At 48.5% G+C, this 20487-nt stretch overlaps 1 protein-coding gene across 7 annotated transcripts in view; it reads right to left on the reverse strand.

Annotated features, from left to right (window-relative positions):
* mtss1lb (MTSS I-BAR domain containing 2b) overlaps positions 1-20487 on the reverse strand; it is a 32814-nt gene continuing 12327 nt past the window's right edge. Inside the window, exons 3-16 of one of the 7 annotated variants that reach the window (XM_052062651.1) lie at positions 20103-20176; positions 12788-12872; positions 11922-12013; positions 11634-11708; positions 10537-10545; positions 9947-10104; positions 9736-9843; positions 9531-9628; positions 8254-8536; positions 7377-7451; positions 6913-7071; positions 6080-6283; positions 5617-5782; positions 1-4477 (exon numbers count right to left, since the gene is read on the reverse strand). In XM_052062651.1, the coding sequence (XP_051918611.1) occupies positions 3681-4477; positions 5617-5782; positions 6080-6283; positions 6913-7071; positions 7377-7451; positions 8254-8536; positions 9531-9628; positions 9736-9843; positions 9947-10104; positions 10537-10545; positions 11634-11708; positions 11922-12013; positions 12788-12872; positions 20103-20176 (2383 nt within the window). In that variant the 3' untranslated portion in view covers positions 1-3680. Of the gene's footprint in view, positions 4478-5616; positions 5783-6079; positions 6284-6912; positions 7072-7376; positions 7452-8253; positions 8540-9530; positions 9629-9735; positions 9844-9946; positions 10105-10536; positions 10546-11633; positions 11709-11921; positions 12014-12787; positions 12873-20102; positions 20177-20487 lie in introns of all 7 variants that reach the window. The other 6 variants (XM_052062655.1, XM_052062650.1, XM_052062654.1 and 3 more) reach the window with 6 other exon arrangements.

Genomic DNA, 20487 nt, shown 5'->3' on the forward strand with positions numbered 1-20487 from the left:
TTGAATTACAGCCTTTATTAATAATGGAATCATCACAGTGCGCTTTTTTGTTACATCAGCGAGTGACTAAAGTTAACCCAAAGAGAAAAATAAACCAAGGAAATAAAAACCCCGGTTTGCAAAAGTAATTTAAAAAATAAGGGTAAAGGGAAAAAAGGAAAGGCGCTAAATTATAAATCAGATCTGTAGCGGAGGCGACTGAACGTGACTTTTCCTTTGAAAGCCACAGATTCTTGTTTTCAACGAGAAAAAAAACTTTTGAAAATGCACATTTTAGTGTATACTTTCACTCTTTGTTTCGTTGTTTGTCTACTCTGTGCTTAAGGGTGCCTTACTGTATTTTGTGTCCAAGCTTTGTTTTTTTTTCCAATTCAATGACTGCTGCACCTTTAATATTTCCACAGCGAAGGAAAAAAAACAGAAAATAATCCAAAAACAAATATCATTAATAATTACGAGTCATTCTTTCCAGTGTTTTTATTTTTTTCAACTTCCCTCACAACGCTGTTGTTATTTTTTTAAACACGTGTGCCCGCACACGCGCTTCATGTATGTTGTTACTCTTTGAATAAGAATATTAATAATAATCCGTTTATTTCTGTTTCTACATACACTGGAGTTCAATGAAAGTTCCTTCTGGAACATCCGTAGACATGAATTACAACACAGTCAGCATGTTTAAAAATATATTATTCATATTTCCTACCGGGGCGAGAGGAGCCTCTTCAACAGAATTGCATTTTATATATTATATTTCTATTTATAAAATGTTCTTTTTGTTTGAAACTACGTCACTTTGTGGGGATGAATGGCGGTTTGATTTCAACCTGCACAACCGTTGCGGGATTTGCGGTAATATTCAATGTACTGTACAGTACTTGCTATGTTGGGGAATCTGCAACCATTTGTCAAATTTAGGGCCACCAAACAAGTTTTTTTTTGGGGGGGGGGGGGGGGTCTGGGGGGTGATTTTCCGAAGTCTTATTTTAACTTGCAACCCAGAGGCCGTGTGATGCAGAAATTCTTCCAACGAACATTTTCAAAACGAAAGCTGAACTTCTTCGAACAGCACACACGTGAAACAGCTCCCCCTGTTGGAGGATTCGCGGACTACCTCTATTTAAAATAAATCAGACGTGTGTTAAATCAATAAATACACTCGAAACGCGAAGAAGAGTTCACTCGCCTCCGATCCCGCACATCCTACATTATATTACACACAGCTCTCTTTTTGAACATTAAAACCACAAATCATGAACGAACGAAAGAAAAAAGAGCACACACTCGTCTCGCCTCTTTTCACTCTGCGGCGGTGGCGGCCGATCGTCATGTTGTCCACATTTCCTTTTCATCAATCATGTCCACATCTCGTCTTCAACACGTCACCGAATTCTTCTGTCCTGAGCTGTCGCATTTTGCCGACAAATGCGTCTCTCGAAAAGTTACATTCGTATCCGATCACGGGTGAATAAATGCTCATTTACATGGTTTGTTTTTCTTTCTTTCTTTACAGTGTAGGAGTCGACAACCGCAAATGTGCTTTTTTTTGACAGATCAAACACATTGAAGTCATAAAAACAAACAAACAAACAAACAAAAAACATCCCAACAAAAATAAAACAAACAACATTGTTAGCGTGAGATGTGTTTAAATCGACGTAATAGTGGATTTACGCGTCTTGTTTTAACCTGCCCAGCTTTTGAGGAATTTACGGTAGCCCTTCGATAACCTGTGCAATTTAGGAGCAACTTCCGCTTCGTCTACTTTTGACTTGTGGGGTATTCAATCTAGTTTTATTGACGTGTTAGCGACTTTTTTTGGGGTGGGGGGGGGGGGGTTCCACAATGTTTTCCTAACTTTCCTTGAACTTTTTGGGGGATTGAGGTACGCATACCCCCGCCCCACACACACACACAATTGTGGGTGTTCTGTGGTTGAAGGGAAATAAATTTAATTGGTGCTCGTTGTTGTGCAAAGAGCATATTAGACAAAGTTGACTTGATATGTGGTCATTTTGTCATATTCAACTTTTTTTTGGTGGGGTGGGGGGGGGGGTTATGTTTTCCTTGTTGGCCTCCAACACCTTGGAGGATTTCGAGTAGTGTTGATTTTATCTGTGATTTTTTTTTAGGGATTTATGTCGTGTTATTTGAACCAGTGACAAATAAAGGCCCCATGCTCGCATGTGCATTTTGGGATGAACTTTCACTTTTGTTTGATCACCAATGTAACTTTTAGAAGATTTACGGGATTCTTAATTATCATCCACCTCAACTTTGATGGACTTGCAGTGTTATGTTAACCTCCGCGCCATTTTTTTTCAGGCCGCGCCTAACAACAAATTATGCGCTGTCGTGTATGCACATGACTCCAACCTTTAGCTGAGCTCAACAACATCCCGTCAATGTTTTTTTTTTAAATCTCCGCTTGACTCCACCCATCATCCTCATCACATCCTCTTGCTTGTTTCTTTTTCGTCTGCGAGACGCTCATGACGCATGACGCACGCATGACGCACGTACGCCGGCAGTTCACCGCCATACTTTCCCCGACGTCCTCCCCCATGCAAAAAAAAAAATAAAACACACTTATTGCTGTGTTTCCAACGCTTCTCTCTGGTTCTAGAAAATACAGATGTATATGTTAACACACACACACACATATATGTGTGTCTGAATGTATCAGTAAGGATTGCTGGCTTTTCACCACTTGCCATCTCGAGGCGGCGCACAACAACGACGTCACGGTAGAAACGAGAAAGAAATAACAGGAGACACCCGCGAGAAGAGACGCTTCATTGGCTCCTCGCCGGCTGTCCCGCAGTGGCGCAGGCAAGCACACCCACAAAGCCACACCGGCACAGTTCACCGCCAACGAGCCGGCCGACCACCCGGAAGGACGGCTAGCGACGTTAGCTCCCTGTAGCCGGTTAGCCGAGATTCACTTGAGTCAAAGCGAGTTCTCCGACGAGCAGACCCCCCGCGGGACCACCCACTCGGACCCCTCATCGTTCATTTCACCGCCGGGAAACCACATTTGAGCATTTGTTTTGGATTTCAGTCGAATGTCTATGGACTGGTGCGCTCTTTGTCCTCACGAGTAAGACGATTCAACAACAAACGTGGTTAGCGACTTCCGGCACAGTTGTGGAGTGAACTACTGTGCTGCACGATTAGACCGACAATGCCCAACTCGAAGGTTTGTCTCGAACGTGAGCTGACATGTTAACAATAAATGCTGAAACAAGTCCTCGTTGACAATTCAGCGAAACTATCCGTGTGACCGAGTCATTTTTTTCCACTACTAATGTGACTTTTTGGCCTACGAGTTTGTCATCGAACCTGCAAACAAGCAAACTACTGCGCTACACGAGTAATGCTAATCAGCTCAACTCGTATCTCCGCATGAAAATCTTCTTCCACGAGTACAATCAAAATGTCTTTTTAATCAGTGAAGAGAGCGAGCGTACGAGTCCGCGGACCGAAAGCGGGATATCAAGGAGAGGAAATAAATGCTCAAACGGATTTCCGTAAGCGTCCAAAGAGGAGAAACATGGCGTCCACCAACACACTACCGCATTAATATTTCGTAGCGTCAATTCTAACGGTTTTACGTATGTTTCGGGACTTCACGCGGCGATGTTTCCCGAAGGGTCGGACAGGTTCCCCCCACCAGCGGATCACAAGATGCGCGGTGCCGAGCGGTCATTGGAGACGGTCTTGCGGAGTCGGACGCCCCTCCTGATGGTGGTCAGCATGTCGCCGGCCGATCCTTCCGCCTCCTCCGGCGCGTCGGGCGGGGCCGGGTCATCCGGCAGCGACGGGAAAGGGAACTGCCCCTCCCCGAGGGCGTGTGCGCCCGCCACCAGCTCGCCGATCTTCTCCACCAGGCTGTGGCGGTTGGCGGCGAGCATCTTTTCCTCTTCGCTCCCGTGGCCCCCACCGAGCCCCGCGGCTCCGTGTTGCTGGGCGTAGACCTCCAGAGCCGCCCCCGATCCCCAAGCCGTGTTGGGGAGGCTGAGGCGTTTGGGCGACGCCTTCACGTAATCGAGCGCGCCCTGGGCGTCGTCCGCCACGTAGACGCACTCCTCGCTGCCCACGCGGACGGGAACCCCCGCCGCCCCGGGCGATTGGGAGTCTCCGGGAATGGTGGGCGTCTTAACGGGCACGATGGGGGGTCGGATGGGAATGGGGCCGGCGCTGGAGAGGGTGCGTCTCACGCCCGGTTTGGTGGACGGCGTTCTACGGATGGTGGCCGTGCCCGGGGTCCCGGATCCGGCGGGCAGGACGTGACCTCCCGGTCCCAAGACCCCGCTGGGCAAACCGGCCGTGCTGGCGGGCCGCTTGGTCTGGATCATGCGGCGGTAATTCTGGGCGATGTTGGAGTGGCGAGGGATGGTGGACGACTTGTCGAAGTCCGTCTGGCCGTCCGGCCCTTCGGCGTCGCCGTTCACCGAGTAGCAGTCGTAATCGGACCCTGACACACGTGCGACACAAGGAAAAGATTAGCCGGGCGTCCGTTTCATCCACGACCATCGCACGTTTTCATCTCCTAAAGCCTTTCAGGGAAATATTCATTCATTCATTCATCTTCCGAGCCGCTTGATCCTCACGAGGGTCGCGGGGGGTGCTGGAGCCTATCCCAGCTGTGTTCGGGCAGTAGGCGGGGGACACCCTGAATCGGTCGCCAGCCAATCGCAGGGCACACAGAAACGAACAACCATTCCAACCAAGGGACAATTTAGAGTGTTCAATCAGCCTGCCACGCATGTTTTTGGAATGTGGGAGGAAACCGGAGCACCCGGAGAAAACCCACGCAGGCCCGGGGAGAACATGCAAACTCCACACAGGGAGGTCGGAGCTGGAATCGAACCCGGTACCTCTGCACTGTGAAGCCGACGTGCTAACCACTGGACTACCGGGCCGCCCGCCTTTCAGGGAAATATTTGTGTTCCAATCAATTTCTTTGAACCTCTGCAAAACTTTGTAAGGTTTTATGAGTGGTCGTGTTTTTTTTTTTAGCCCACCCACACAATTTCGGGGGTATTTAAAAAATTTGACGTGACATATCGTAGTTCAAATTTAACTTCTGCACATTCGGAGGAATTAACATCATTGTATTTAAATCGACACGGCACAGTGGTCGACGGGTTAGCACGTCCGCCTCACAGTGCAAAGGTGCAAGGGTTCGATCCCGTGCTTAAGTGGGTTTTCTCCGGGTACTTCGCTTTCCTCTCACGTTGCAAAAACACACGTGGCAGGTTGACTGGGCGCTTGAAATTTTCCCTTAGTGTGATTGTGAGGGTGGATGGGTGTTTGCCTATGAACCAGTTCAGGGTGTCCCCCGCCTACTCCCCGAAGACGGGCGGGAGAGGCTCCGGCGAGCCCGAGACCCTCCTGAGGATAAGCGGATTAGAAAGTGGATGGAAGGAGTCACAGAAGGGGCTGATCTCTGAGGGTACGTTCGGGTCGTTGCCAGTAAATCACGGGACACCCGTTGAAAAACCATATTTCATTTTTTGTCGAGTGGTGTGCCGGGAGATTCTTTGATCTTAAAATTTGCAGCTCAACTCAGTGTAAGTTGTGAAAGCGGGTCGTTTGGAACACGAAGCCCACCCTGAGATGGGATGGTGTCCTCTGAGCAAGAAGGTGTGGTGGTCTCGGTGCTGTAGCCGCTGGAGTACTGCAAAGAGTCCCTGCTGCTCTTCTGCTGCTCGCTGCTCAGACCTCGAGTCAGAACCATGGCCAGGTCGCTGGCAGCCGGCGACACCTCGTCTCCATACTGGGAAATATTGGGGTTAAAAAAAAAAAAGGAAAAAGGAAGTGACGTTCAATTTATCAATTCGAATAGCATGAACCCATTCCATCCTCTCAAAAATCTGTTTTCTTTACATCTGTTGATTAATTAATTAATTAGTTAATTAATTAGCTGATTAATCGTTAGTTAGTTAGTTAATCGCTGATTAATCGTTAATTAATCAGCGTTAGTGGCATCTGGGTGTCAAGGAACTACTTTGACGTGAGTTGAGGAGCAGCATTGGGACAGAATGCGTCAGAAAAACCGCCGAGTTTCGTTTACCTTGGCGGCGGACGACATTCTGCCCCTTTGAGCCTCATCGGGGTGGGACGGGCCGGCGTAGCCTTGCGCGCCGGGCGAGCCCTCGCTTTCCCGCAGCCTATCGAGCGGCGGCTCCTTCCTCCTCTGAGCGACGGCGGCGGGGGCCACGCCGGGGGCCACGCCGGGGGCCACGGGCTGCTCGTAGGAACCTGCTTTGGACCAGTCCTGAAGAGTTTGGAGTGTGGTTATTCGCAGACAGGAAGTTGCAAGGCGACATGAATGGGTCAATCTTGTCCGCGACGCAGCAGTTTGACGCTCTCGGGGGGGGGGGGGGGGGGCGTGCCGGTAAGCGAGACCGGTCGCATGGTTGGCTCGGCTGGCTCGCTCGCATCCTGCTTAGCTTTACAAAGTCCGGGCGGGGCGGGGGGGCGGGGGGGGGGGGGGGGAGGCCGAGGGTGTGGAGGAATTTAAGGCTTAGCCTGTTCGCGGTTGGATCGAGGAACAAACAGAGATGCACCAAAACGTCCCAAAGGCCCATCTATGAAATTGAATCCGAAGTCGGCCATTTTGTTTTGAAGCAAAACGCGTCTTTCCGAACGGGATGCAAATGAAAGATTCCGAAATTGAACAGGAAGTTGGAGCTAATTCCAGGTCTCAAGTGATTCTGATTGGGGATGGCCAAACGTACTGGAAGTGTGAATGCACCCTTCGGAAGCAAAATAAAATGGAGAAATGAAAGGGTGAAAAAAAAAAAACGAAAGAAAGCAATCATGACACTTGAAGCCAAAGCGGGGTGAAGAAGAAACCATGGCGGGGGATGAGCAGGCAACGGGGGACGTCGATGGCGGACAAACCTTCCAGGCGGGAACCTTGCCGGATGTGGGAGAAGAGGAGCAGGAGCCGGAGGGCCGGCTAAGGGGTGGGGGCGCGGTGACAGGAAGTGTGACAGAGTGAGGCCTGGGCGAGCCAGAGTGAGAGAGAGCGGGGCGGAAGGTAGCGAAGCACGAGCCAAACTGCGGGACGAGAGACAAGGTCACATGATCATAGGCAAAGGAGGAAGAGCAGGACAGGGGAGGGGGGGCGGGGGGGGGGGGGGGGGTGGCGCCGGGAGGGGCAAGCAAACGACGGCTTACTGCCGCTCATGCACCGCAATGAGACAAAGTAGCGTCTACTTTGTGTTGGCAGGAGATGAGCTGAAGCGGCCCCCCCGCGCCTTCTCCTTCATCGGCCCACGTCGACAATTTATTTTAGGTGACGGAACAATCGCAAAAACCGTGTGAGGGCATCTTTTCGCCTGCGGTTTGCGTTTTGGACTCACAGTGGTTGGCGAGTTGCATTCGCTGACCGACTGGCACGTTTCGGAGGCCTCCGATGACGCCGAGCTGGACGACTTCTGCCGCACAAAACACACGCAGACGACAAAAGGTAAAAAGAGACCCGAGGGTCGGCAACACGCGGTTCCGGAGCCGCAGGCGGCTCTTTATCGACATCTAGTGGCTCCCTGGAGCTTGATTAAAAATTGTTTGAAAATGGAAAAAGAGATTGATAGTAGGCTAATCTAGCTCAAATAGATATTGATACATGTTGCAGCTCCGAAAAAGGAGAGCCGTGGTGTTGTTGTTTTTTTTTTATAAACATGCACTTTATTTATGCTTTTAAAAGTCTCGACAAACAACAGACACGTCTGCGTCCGACTTCGTGCCTTCTCTCTTCTCGTTCAACTCGAGAGGCGTTCAAAGACAGCCTCCGAAAAACGGAAATTCTTGATGACTTCCTTCGCTGACACTAAGAAAAGCGAAAATTATGCACCATAACAAAAAAAAAAAAATCAAGCGAGAAAATCACAAAATAAATTCTAGGGGGGCGTTTGTGAACACACAAAAAAAGGATTGAATAACAAAAAAAAATTCTGAGACAGTCCAGTCTCCAACATACATACAGCATGTGTTTCCTTCATTGTAAGTTTTATAGAAGACTTTTATTTATTTATTTTGGTTATATTTGTTTTTTTTTGGGGCGGGGGGGGGGGGGGGTTGTCCTATATGGCTCTTTCAACATTTTGGGTTGCCGAAGGGAGAGCGAATGACCATCAGCAAAAATGCACGTCTAAGTGACCGGAAATATACCACCAGAGGGGAGGAGCGACAAACGTGTGGCGTTCGAGTGCGTCGCGAAGAAAGGAAATTCATTCCCACCTGACTGGTGATGTCGGAGGGCATGGGCGAGGGCGGCTTGGAGTAGACGTTGGCGTCCTGAGACACGAAGCCCGAGTCGTGGGACGAGACGCTGCTGAGGCGGTAGGCGGCGATGCCCCCCGCGGCCCCCCCGGGCTGGCACGGCAGGCTGCTGCGGTAGCGATACGAGGACGAGGAAGAGGACGTGGGTGAGTGGGGCAGCGAGCCCCCGCCGCCGCCGCCGCAGCCGCCCAGGCCACCGCCGCCGGACGAGCGGGAGGCGCTACTGTGGGCACTGTTGACGCTGCTGTGAGGTGGTGGGGGGTGGGGGGGGGGTAACAGTGTGTGTGTGGGTGTGTGTGTGTGTGAGATGGCCATATTGATGATTGGCAAAGCACAAGCCAGAAAGAGGGCAACGAGCACAATAATCACGCACAGTACACACAAGCAAGGGAGCGACCACGGTGGTGTGAGCGTGTGTGTGTGTGTGTTTTTGTGCAGGTGAGTGGGGGGGCGGGGGGAGGAGAAAATGGGGAAGGGGGTGCGTCAGCCTCAGGAGCATCAAGGTAACACAAAAGGGTACACGCTCACACAAAACAGGAACACATAAAACGAGACCCTCACAAGGACAAAGTAACACACACCGAGACACGACACACCGACACACGCACCGACACAGTCATCCCCCTTTTCCACCGCAGGGCCGCTGCTGTGCTTAGTTGACGCTTAACAAGTTCCTATACCAAGATCGCGTTTGGTTTTCCAGCAGCAAAGAGCCAAGTTAGAGCCGCATCATGACATCATCGTACAGCGTCCAAACGTCGGCGTTTATAATCATACTAAATCGTGTGCTTTTAGCATCTACTCGGCAATTTAGCGTAGCATCGATTGTACTTGTATGGAGTACATAACAGTCGGGGACATGCAATCGGCAAACGCTTTGATTTTTGACGCTCACACACACACACACACACACACACACACACACATATTCCTGCACTTGTGGCACAGTGAGGACCGAGTAAAAAGGCCAACAAAGTGAGGACCACTTTGATTTTTGACGCTCACACACACACACACACACACACACACAAATACACACATGAGTACTCAAGGTCAAGGGCAGGGTCACACATAGCACCTCTTTCAACAGATTGAAATGTCCAAATTCATCACCTCGCTTCTTTTTATTCGAACCATGTCAGGATTGATCACCTCTGCGGATTTTGATTTTCTGAGCTTGGTTTGAAAATGTTAAACCTTGTTGCGCACATGTGTGTGCGCGTGCGTATGCCTACCTGCACATGCTGCTTTTGCGCGAGCTGGAGCTGCTGGGCGAAGAGGGCGGAGTCTGATAGGACCAGCTGTAGTCGGACCCCTTGAGGTCCTTAATCACCTGAAGACACACGCAGGTGCACACACATATACACACACACTTCAGTGCTCTGTGTGCGTGCATGCCTTGAGTTTGCACATGTGTGTGTGTGTGTGTGTGTGTGTCACCTGTTCACTGGCAGGGGGCAGCTTGTGCGGGTCCGTGGTCAGCACCGTTATGTCATCAATGATGGCCTGCAGGTGTGTGATCTCCCCCAACATGGCAATCTCGCCATTCTGACAACAGGCACGGACTCCGTCACAGTACCACACACACACACACACACACAACCACACACACACACACAATCCATTTATCTAGAAAAACAGCATGACTGACCACGACGGGCTGCAGGAATGCGCTGAAGGTGCAAAATCTTCCTCTTTCCTCCACCAGGGCCCGCCGCACCGCCTGCTTTTCCATCTCCTCCATCAGCAGGCACATGTCGGTCACATCCTGCATGGCGCTGTCCAGCTGAGGCTGCAGGTCGCCGCGCCCTGACGAAAGCAAAAAAAAAAAGAGGACAGATGGGCCACCATTCAGACGAGAGCAGAAACGTGGACGGGAATGGTCGCTGCTAACTGCGGAATCTCCAAAGTCAAAGTGGCTCTCTTAATGATCAACCGATTGTAAGAACTTTGGAGGTTCCGGCCGGCGGCGCGTCAGGATGAAGCGGCGAGCGCATGCAGACGCCACGACGGGCCTCAAGCCGAAGCTGCTCTAACCGGCTGAGTCAGTGAAATGGAAACAAGTTGAAGATGTGACAGGATGGGCGAGGCGCATGGGGAAAAAAAAATACGTGAAGTGAGCTTTGGCATGCATCGTGAAAGTCGATGTGTCAATGTGTCGTCTTCCGTTACGCGCGCCTTTCTGTCCGTGAGTATGTGCCCGTGTTGTTCACGGAAAAGGTACGAGGCCCACGCACTTACCCTGGATCTCTATTAGAGGCCAGCCCAGTGCGCGTGCGTGAGTTTGGGGTGTGTTGGGGGTTGTAGGGGAGCGGCAAAGTCGGAGAAGAAAAAAAAAGGGAGTCATTTAAGTGTTAGTCAGCCAACATAACAAGAAAGCAGACATAGAAAAAAAATAACCATCAATAGGCAGGTCGCAATTGTCATATTTGTTTGGGCTGGGGCTGGGGGGGGGGGGGGGGGGGCTTGTTCTCTGCCTGGCAACTGACAGAAGCAAAACAGCGAGTGCGGAAGAGGAGGGGAAAAAAAGTAACTCTGATGGCCACCAGATGTCGCCATCGAACTACGTCTTCTTCTAGTCGACGCTTGACATGAGAGCGTCTTTGATGACTCACGCGAAGGGTGGGGGGGGGGGCATTTGTTTTGTGAAAAAAAATAGAAGGGACTCAAACGGGTACATTAAGAATATTCATTCATTCATCTTCCGAGCCGCTTGATCCTCACTAGGGTCGCGGGGGGTGCTGGAGCCTATCCCAGCTGTCTTCGGGCAGTAGGCGGGGGACACCCTGAATCGGTTGCCAGCCAATCACAGGGCACACAGAAACGAACAACCACTCACACTCACACTTAGGGACAATTTAGAGCGTTCAATCAGCCTGCCACGCATGTTTTTGGAATGTGGGAGGAAACCGGAGCACCCGGAGAAAACCCACGCAGGCCCGGGGAGAACATGCAAACTCCACACAGAGAGGCCAGAGCTGGAATCGAACCCGGTACCTCTGCACTGTGAAGCCGACGTGCTAACCACTGGACTACCGGGCCGCCCACATTAAGAATATATGAAAGTGAAATAATGAGCTTGTTTTGTCTACAAGTGTCGTATTGGTTCTTCTTATTTGTTTGAGGAAAAAAAATATCGAAATCATTTCATAGCTTTTTTTAAACCTCATAATGAGGAGAAGAAGAAATTGTATACCCAAACGCATTTGTCCCTTTCAATAAATGATTCCGATTGGAGCGATTGAATTTTGAACAGAAAATCTCATTCAGGAAAGAAACAAAGCCCAACCGAATTCCCGAGCAATCTCTAATGACCCGTCCCGCCATCTCAATCTCACCTTTGCGAGCTTTCTTCTGGAGCTTCATGGTGTCCGACGACTTCTTCTTGATCTCGTGTCGCGACCGCTTGTACTCTGGCCAACACGCCGGGTCACGCGTGAATTGCAAAACAGGAGTTGAGAACATGCGGGGAGACCAATCCCGCGACAATAAGTACAACATTTACTTGACGGCTCGCTGCCTCCACAGGCGCTGGAGGAATCCCATCCCTTACTTTGGGCATTTACTCAGCCGCCGCAGCTTCACGCATTCACATAAGTGCGCGCCTTGACTTGGCGCACGGGTACCTTTGGCGTGGTCCTTGTCCAGTTGGTTGGCCGTCTTCTTCCAGTCTTCAATCTTGTCCTGCAGAGGCATGATGAGGCTCTCCATCAGCGCGCTGGGGGGTAGTGGGGGGGGGGGGGGCGATAAAAGGAGAAATACTCCACATTAGCAGTACTTAGTAGAAATACTTTGGTAGCAGATGGGGTAGAAGTAAGCAGTAGTGATCGTTGTAGTCTTCAGAAGTAGTTATAAGATAAGATAAGAAAACCTTTATTAGTCTCGCAATGGAGAAATTCCCAATTCACAGCAGCAAAGTTATGAAAGGAAGAAGTAGAACAACAAAATGTAGGAGCTGCTGGAAAGGCAGCCATTTTGAAGTCAAAAATAACACAACACAACACATAGGACACAGACAGTCGTGCAATCGTCACCAATTTTTCTGCATGCACGTTGTTCAGTTATTGTTCAGCACTTATCGATGAAAGAGGAGAGGATCAAAGTGTCCTTTCACCACCGGATCAGAGACGTCATGCTGAAAATGTGCACGCGTCTGCTACAAGCTAAACGTTTTGAAAGCAAACACGAAGCTGTAGCGTCCATTGACGAAAAGAGATTAGTTCACTTCTCCCGTCCCACGTAATCCGCTTCAAACTCCAAGCTGCGACTCCCATATTTAAATATAGTGGAAGTAGTAACTCGAATACCAAGTTGTTGTAAGAAGCAAGAGTATTCTCTTTCTCCTTTCTTCTTTCTACATACATTCTTGCTGCTGGAGGCTGTAAATTTCCCCAGTGTGGGACGAATAAAGGATATCTTATCTTATCTTATCTTATTGGGTCGTCGTCGTTGTCGGATTCACTGCTAGCACTCACGAGTCTTAGGAGCTTACTTGGTGAACTGCCGGAGTTTGGCCTCGATGCTGCGATGCCGCATGCACATCCTGGTCAGAGCCGAGCCGATGTCTCTGGTTGCCCCTGGAGACGGAAGAGACCATCGCATCACATGCTAGTACTCGCGGGCGGTACTCAGACTCACGAGTACTGCGGTAGCCCAAAGCCGTTGCAACGGCTTGTCGCAAAGTTACCGTGCACTCCTATTTTTATTCAGAGACATGGAAAAAATTTTGCCCGTATTTGTCGAAGGAGTCGTCACAGAAGGAGAAATACTAATCAGTCGTCGAAATAGAAAGTAGTCAAAGCGCAGTTGTACACTGAAAATAATATTTTTATGATGTCATGTGGTTGCCTGAAATAAAATCATCTGAGACTTTTGTCACATCAACTTCAAAAAATCATTTGGATCCAGTTGAGTTCATTTTGCGCAGCCGGGTGATGAAATAAAATCCATTAAGTTCAACACGACATTTTTTTTTTTTCTTTCAGTGCAGTCACATAGCTGGAGTAGTACTCAAAAACACAGATTGGACTCGTAGAGGGGGTACCAGCAAAAAAAGGACGAGATCGAGTGCGTTGAATAAAACCCAGCGCTGTGTTGAGTTTGCTCCATTTTATTTTGTCAAGTGGTCCAAAAAAAAAACATTTTTTGATCTGGATCCTGCATTTTGTTTCCTGCATCCATTTGACAAAATAAAAAGGAGAAGATTCCACCCAAACTTGTTCCCATGGATTAGCACAAGTAGCAGAAGGAAAATGCAACCGTGAGTCGTCATAGTACTCAGTGGTAGCAGAAGGACTTGTGTGTGTGTGTGTGTGTGCGCACGCAAGCTCGCGTGCTTAAAAGCGGCTAACTTGCTAACATAAACATGGGTGTCTATTTCTGGAAAAAGTTGACTGGTGCACTTTGAGTGATGGTCGGCAAGCGCGCGCGTTTCCCAAACAAGGTGCTGCGAGTCCCGTCAAAGGCCCCAACAGGCCCGAGTTCTTGCTGGTGCTGCCGCTCGCTCGTGTACACAGTGGAAAAAGGTTGGCAAATCAAGTGGGATTCCCTTCCCCTGCGAGGATGTTGCCGCCATCCAAACCTGACGAGTTGAGCGAGATGCGAGCCGCATTCGCCGCAGCGAACTTTGAAAATTTTACATTTCAAATGCTTGGCTTGCCGGGTGCCGGCACAATGTTGGCCCAGCATTCAACGGCGCGGTAGGTGCGAGGCGGGAGCTGAAAACCGAAAACGGATATTGAACAGTATCGCAAGTTGATGCATAGTTCTTAAACATTCATTCATTCATTCATCTTCCGAGCCGCTTGATCCTCACTAGGGTCGCGGGGGGTGCTGGAGCCTATCCCAGCCGTCTCCGGGCAGTAGGCGGGGGGCACCCTGAATCGGTTGCCAGCCAATCACAGGGAACACAGAAACGAACAACCATTCGCACTCACACTCACACCTAGGGATAATTTAGAGCGTTCAATCAGCCTGCCACGCACGTTTTTGGAATGTGGGAGGAAACCGGAGCACCCGGAGAAAACCCACGCAGGCCCGGGGAGAACATGCAAACTCCACACAGGGAGGCCGGAGCTGGAATCGAACCCGGTACCTCTGCACTGTGAAGCCCACGTGCTAACCACTGGACTACCGGGCCGCTAGTTGGAAATTGAAAAGTTCACCCCCCCCCTCCAAAAAAAATGGACCGTTCAGCTCTGCTGGTTTGCAAAACCCAATTTCATAGACGAGATGGGCAAGACCCTCTTCAGACCCTCTCGTTGACGTGGTGCATCGTTATAACGCTCTCTCTCTCTCTCTCTCTCTCTCTCTCTCTCTCTCTCTCTCTCTCTCTCTCTCTCTCTCTCTCTCTCACCCACACACACACACACACACACACACACACACACACACACACACACACACACACACACAAATACACACAGAGTGTTGTTGTGATCCACAGTAAAGTGCTCCATTCATAATGAACAAATTCCTCCCTTGCACCTCCTGATCTACCCGGCAACCATTCAATAAAGTAGAGCCACCAAACACACACACACACACACACACACACACACACATAAACATGCATACCAATCCGGCAAGTATTTGGAAATAGAACTAAAATCTTAATGTGATGATGACGTCAGTGTGGATGAGGAAAAAAAAAAAAAAAAGAAGAGAGGAATGGCAAAGAGAAGGACAACGCCAAAAGGAAAAATGGTAGAAGAAAAAGATGAAGGAGCAGAAGCGGAAACCAGGCAGGAGGAGGAAACCAGAGGGCTTGTCTCACACATTTTAATGAGCTAAAAAAAAAAAAAAAAAAAAAACAAGCACAGTGCTGCAGCGACTGTGCGTGCGCGTGTGTTGAATACGTTTGATCTCTGGCTCTGGTTGATGATGGTCCTCTTCCTGTTTGGTTGCCATTAACATGCCTTTCAAAGTCAGCGGGAGATCAACAACAAGATGAGGGAGATGCGCACGCGCACACGCCGCACATCTGGAATGCAGCGATGCGCGTGCTCGTGTTCTATGTTATCGTGTTCTAATGACCTTTGATGATCAGAGAGGGCGTGTAATTGAGTTGTAATGAATAATCCGAGCCGTTTGAAGCACTGTTGGGGAGAGGGAGGGGGGGGGACCCAAGGCATACCACATCATGCATTAAAAATAATGTTTGTAGATGACGAGACTGCGCACAAAAGTCACAACAAGACTTGCTTTGGCACCTGCGGCATCTGCGTGCCGAAGACAGACATTGAAGGAATTTATTGTGACAAAACCAGTGATTTGCCGCGATCTTGTGGCGTCGATTGTTTCTGGATTTTGGGAATAAAAGTAATCATCAGGAAAAATTGTGTTTTCTCGAACCAACCAACCTACTCACATTGACGTTTGATTTAATGATTTTTTTTGATTATTTAACTTCTATGTTGTTTTTTTTTTTGGGGGGGGGGGGTTGTTTTGCGTTTGTTAATTGGGATCATAGTTCGGTGTCTTGATCGGTGAGAAGCTCTTACCAAGGGTTTACCGTGTTCTATTTCTGGTTCAAACAAGGAAATCGGAAGCATCGGGGTTAACGTAAGAGCAAGTAAGGCTTCCGTTACCGTGGTTACAGCCGTCTGCGGAGCTTCCATCTCTCACGGTGACACAGCAGCAACCGGGAGACCCCCCCCCCAAAAAAAAAAAAAATAAATCAAAGGAAGGCTGCTAACCAGGCGCTAGCTATGCTAACCGAAGGCTAGCCATGTTAATGAGGCCAGCGAGACCCAGATGAGGTGGAATTATTCATGAGGCACACATTCCCACTCGAGAAGCCTCTGCAGACGGGCACATCTATCACAGACGGGGGGGGGGGGGGGGGGGGGGTGTCACTCATTACCTCCTCCAAACACGAAAGAGCGACAGCCAGAGGTATTGTTGTGAGATGGCAAGATGACGCATGAAGCACATAGCCAATTTCTATGAAACCAATTAAAATTTGACACAATCCCCCCCCCCCCCCCCCCTCCGAGTTGACAGATTGGGAAAGACCTCATTTGAGTCCCTTCATTTGACTTTTTTGGCAAATTAGATTTTTTTTAACCGTTTTGTGGCAAAATGATATTTTACCTTGTCATGTTAACAGACTGAAGCAGATTGCCTAAAATTCAAAATCCTTCAAACACTAAACAACCAAATTCAACAAATTGGCCCCCCAACAAGTTTTTAATCCTTCGGCGAGAGAAAATTTTCAATTTTTCTTTTTCAGTTTACTCTGTTTGATCTTTGGCTTTGACCTTGACCTGGAAATGTCACATTTCGTCTTTGTACCATTTGAGACATGAAATAATTGTCATTTTCTGATCATGATTGACACTTTTTTTTCTTAAACTTTTAATTTAATAATTCATTTTTAATTTTAATCTAATAAATTTTAATGGGCTGTTGCGGTAGAAAAGCCACACTGCGCCGTCAAAGTGTCCTCTCTCACACGCACTCGTAAACACTGACTTCAGTTTGAGGGGTCATGGGGCGGTCACTTCCTGTCACATTACATTTCTCCACCCAAGCTGCTGTTGCCTTGGCAACAACAGCTCCCCCCCCCCCAAAAAAAATCACCAAGCATTTCCTTGAGGGAGGCGAATGCGCTCAGTTAGCACCACAGGCCAACCAATCGTATTAATCGAAAACAACACACTGAGCGTCACTTTTATGCAGAGCGCGCACGAGTGAAAATACGTTAGCATTAGCCTCTAGCAGGACAATCATATTGGTCATGATAACGAGGCATTTTTTCCAGTCATTTCATCTCTTTTGCCAAAGTAGCCAATTGTGCAATATGTAAATGTAACCAAGTATGAGTATGAAGTGTTCGGGAAATTAAAAAAAAAAAATTATGTATTTATTTTGGTTGATTTGAAAACACCGTAAGGCGGCCCGGTAATCCAGTGGTTAGCACGTCGGCTTCACAGTGCAGAGGTACCGGGTTCGATTCCAGCTCCGGCCTCCCTGTGTGGAGTTTGCATGTTCTCCCCGGGCCTGCGTGGGTTTTCTCCGGGTGCTCCGGTTTCCTCCCACATTCCAAAAACATGCGTGGCAGGCTGATTGAACGCTCTAAATTGTCCCTAGGCGTGACTATGAGCGTGGATGGTTGTTCGTCTCTGTGTGCCCTGCGATTGGCTGGCGACCGATTCAGGGTGTCCCCCGCCTACTGCCCGAAGACAGCTGGGATAGGCTCCAGCACCCCCTGCGACCCTAGTGAGGATCAAGCGGCTCGGAAGATGAATGAATGAATGAAAACACCGTCGGAATCTCCACGCCTTAGCTCCGCCCCTTTGGTTGTCATAACTCATCACTGATCTTGGGGTATTTTGACAGATGTGCGATTCACACACTCGGGGTGCGGCCATTTTAAACGCATGGCCAAAAAATGGGCGTCATACGTCTCCGCACGAACCGACACAACAATGAGAGCGATGTATTCCCCATCAAGAATGAAGTGCGTCACCGTGACAACAGAAATCATGATGACATCATCGCCATCATCATCATCATCATCATCATCTTCCAGCCAGGCGAGCGCTGAGTCACACACTGCAGTGTTCTAAATATAGCATCACGGGTAACGTTCGGCGACGCTCCCAGCGACACCCAAACGCGGCGGTGAGCTCACTCAACAAGTCGGACGCGAGTGGACAAGTCGGACGCGATCGGGTTTTGAGTTTGACTGACATACAGTATGACACAAGGCACACGAGGCCACGTTGTGACGAGCTCGCAGGTTTTTGTGTCAGGGCGAGAATCCCGTTGACTTTAAGCATTGTCACGTTTGGGTTTTCAGGCGTTGGACAAAGTGCCTTTTCGTTTTGTCGCGTTAGTTCTCTGTTGGCGCCCGCTGCACTGTTGACGTGCACTCGGGCGGTACGAGTTCATCAACACGCAAACACGCACGGCCATCGTCGGTCACGCGGCCTCTCGTCTCATTGAACACAACTGGGCCTCGGAGCGGAGTGACACGCCGAGCTTCCGCTTCCCATGCTCACTGAAGCCTCGACACTGGGTGAGTGTGTATGCATGTGTGCATTTGTGCGTGCGTGTGTGTGTGCGTAACACAGCACGTCTTGTTTGGTTGACCCGCCGGACAATGCTGGATTGTGACATGAGGAAACGTCCTTCCAGAGATGTCAGCTACCAAGTGACTCGATGACCGTATTAGGAGGGTTTATAGGGAGGGGCGCGGTGGGTGGTTGAGGGCTTTGATGTATTATTTATTATTTTAGAAACGTCGAGTAAACGCATCCTTTTGAACGTTACCCTTCCACAGAAAGAAAAAAAAAACAAAAAACACAATTGGATGAGAATCCTAAAACAATAAATGATCAGTTCGATGAAGCTCGCTAAAAAGTAATTCATAAAAATGTATGAAGAGATATTTTTAAAAAGCCATTCATTCATAAATGGAGAAACAAACCAATCAAATCAATAAATATCTGAAAATAAAATCTACAATCGATATTTTACTCGAAATATTTGTGGAAGATATTGGAAAATGACCAAAAAAAAATCAAAAGCAATAAAAATATCAATTATAACGGAAAAGTAGTTGAAATGTAAATGTGATGACACATCACCGCAGCCATTTCAACTGCTGTTGCTGAGCAAAACAGCAGCACTTGCAGAAGCACACACTCCCAGATCCAAAACGATCAAAAACACACAAATAAAATGGCAATTTTGAAATAAATTGCATGTGTCAAAAAAATGTGAAACAAAAAAACAGATATATTCCTCAAAACAACAAATAAGAATACAATCATGAAGAGTGAATCTCCTTTGCTAACCAAAATGGCAGCCGCATCTACAGTCTCTCATTGGACAAGCTGCAAGTGTGTGTGTGTGTGTGTGTTCAAACACGTGTGTCATTGGTGTCTAAACAGCTGACTTGAACAACACCAGATCTCTCAAGTCTTCCCTGCTCTGCTCTCAGCAACAAGGCTATTTTTTTCCCTCCCTTCACTTGTTGCCTGGCAACCGCGCTGGAACACGTGACCTAGCCTGCCCGTGATTGGTCGAGACCGACATGTCTTGTCGGAGGCAGACACACACACACACACACACACACATATAGTCACTTCTAACACCAAGCATCATCAAGCATGACACTGTGGTTTTTTTTTTGTTTTTTTTTTTTACTTAACTGCAGATGGGAAAGACACACAAGAGGCAGGCTTCAAGTTGCCTTTTTGGAAGAAAAGCCAAACAGAAGTAACGGGACCCCAAATCGCATTTTCAGCTTCATTATGTAACAATGCGGCAACGGCAAATTGAAGATGCGACATTGAACCCGTCAAGAGACAGATTGTAAAACACTGCGAGGACGTCTCCACAATAGCAATCTGGGACTGCTCCAATGCGATCTGCTCGGGAAAGGCGGGACAATAACGCTAATTGAGCAACGCGGCACCTTGTGCGCGCCTATCAGACAGATAAAAATGTCATTTTAAAATGACCCGAAGCAATAAACCATTAAAGCTGCACTACCCCCAACTCTTTAGCAGAATTGATTGAAAGACCACGTCAAGAAGAAAATATTTAAACTTCAGCAGTTCAAAGTTGTCTTCACAGATGAAAAAGACTATGTCGGCTGCACACGAGTGCCGTTTTGTGCAAAAGGAACAGTTGTTGATTGGTTTCAGATGACCGCAATGGTGATGCTAATTCCCGTTAGCCCTGTTAGCTAGCGACCCAACTAAACTGCACGCTCAAGGAGGTCACATGATACATGCTGCACAAAAAATAAAAGCAACCGCGGGAAAATAGCCGACGTGTTTTCGTGGTCCTACCTCGAGTGTTGGTCGCCATGTCCGCCACCTTTTGAAAAGCATCCAGGAAGGCCACCGCCGCCAAAACTGTCGTTCTACAAAAACACGTCAACATTTATTACATAGTAGGAGGGCTGCACTTCATCACATTTTAATTGCGGTCACGATTTTGGCAGCCACAATTAAATTAACGATTAGCTATTTTGACGCTAGCGTCAGTCAACCAGAAGGGTGCAATACATATTTTAGTCTTCATTAAACTAAGCAAGGCATTCAACAAGATAGTAGCCGAGTTATTTAGAGTTGGAGATTTTTGCCGTAATATTACATTCACTATTAATGAAACCGAAAAAAAAATATTTCTACTTGTCAAGGCTGCTGATGCCATTGACTGACTTTTTTTGGG

This window comes from Hippocampus zosterae, chromosome 4, assembly GCF_025434085.1.
Source record: "Hippocampus zosterae strain Florida chromosome 4, ASM2543408v3, whole genome shotgun sequence".
Lineage (NCBI taxonomy): Eukaryota > Metazoa > Chordata > Actinopteri > Syngnathiformes > Syngnathidae > Hippocampus > Hippocampus zosterae.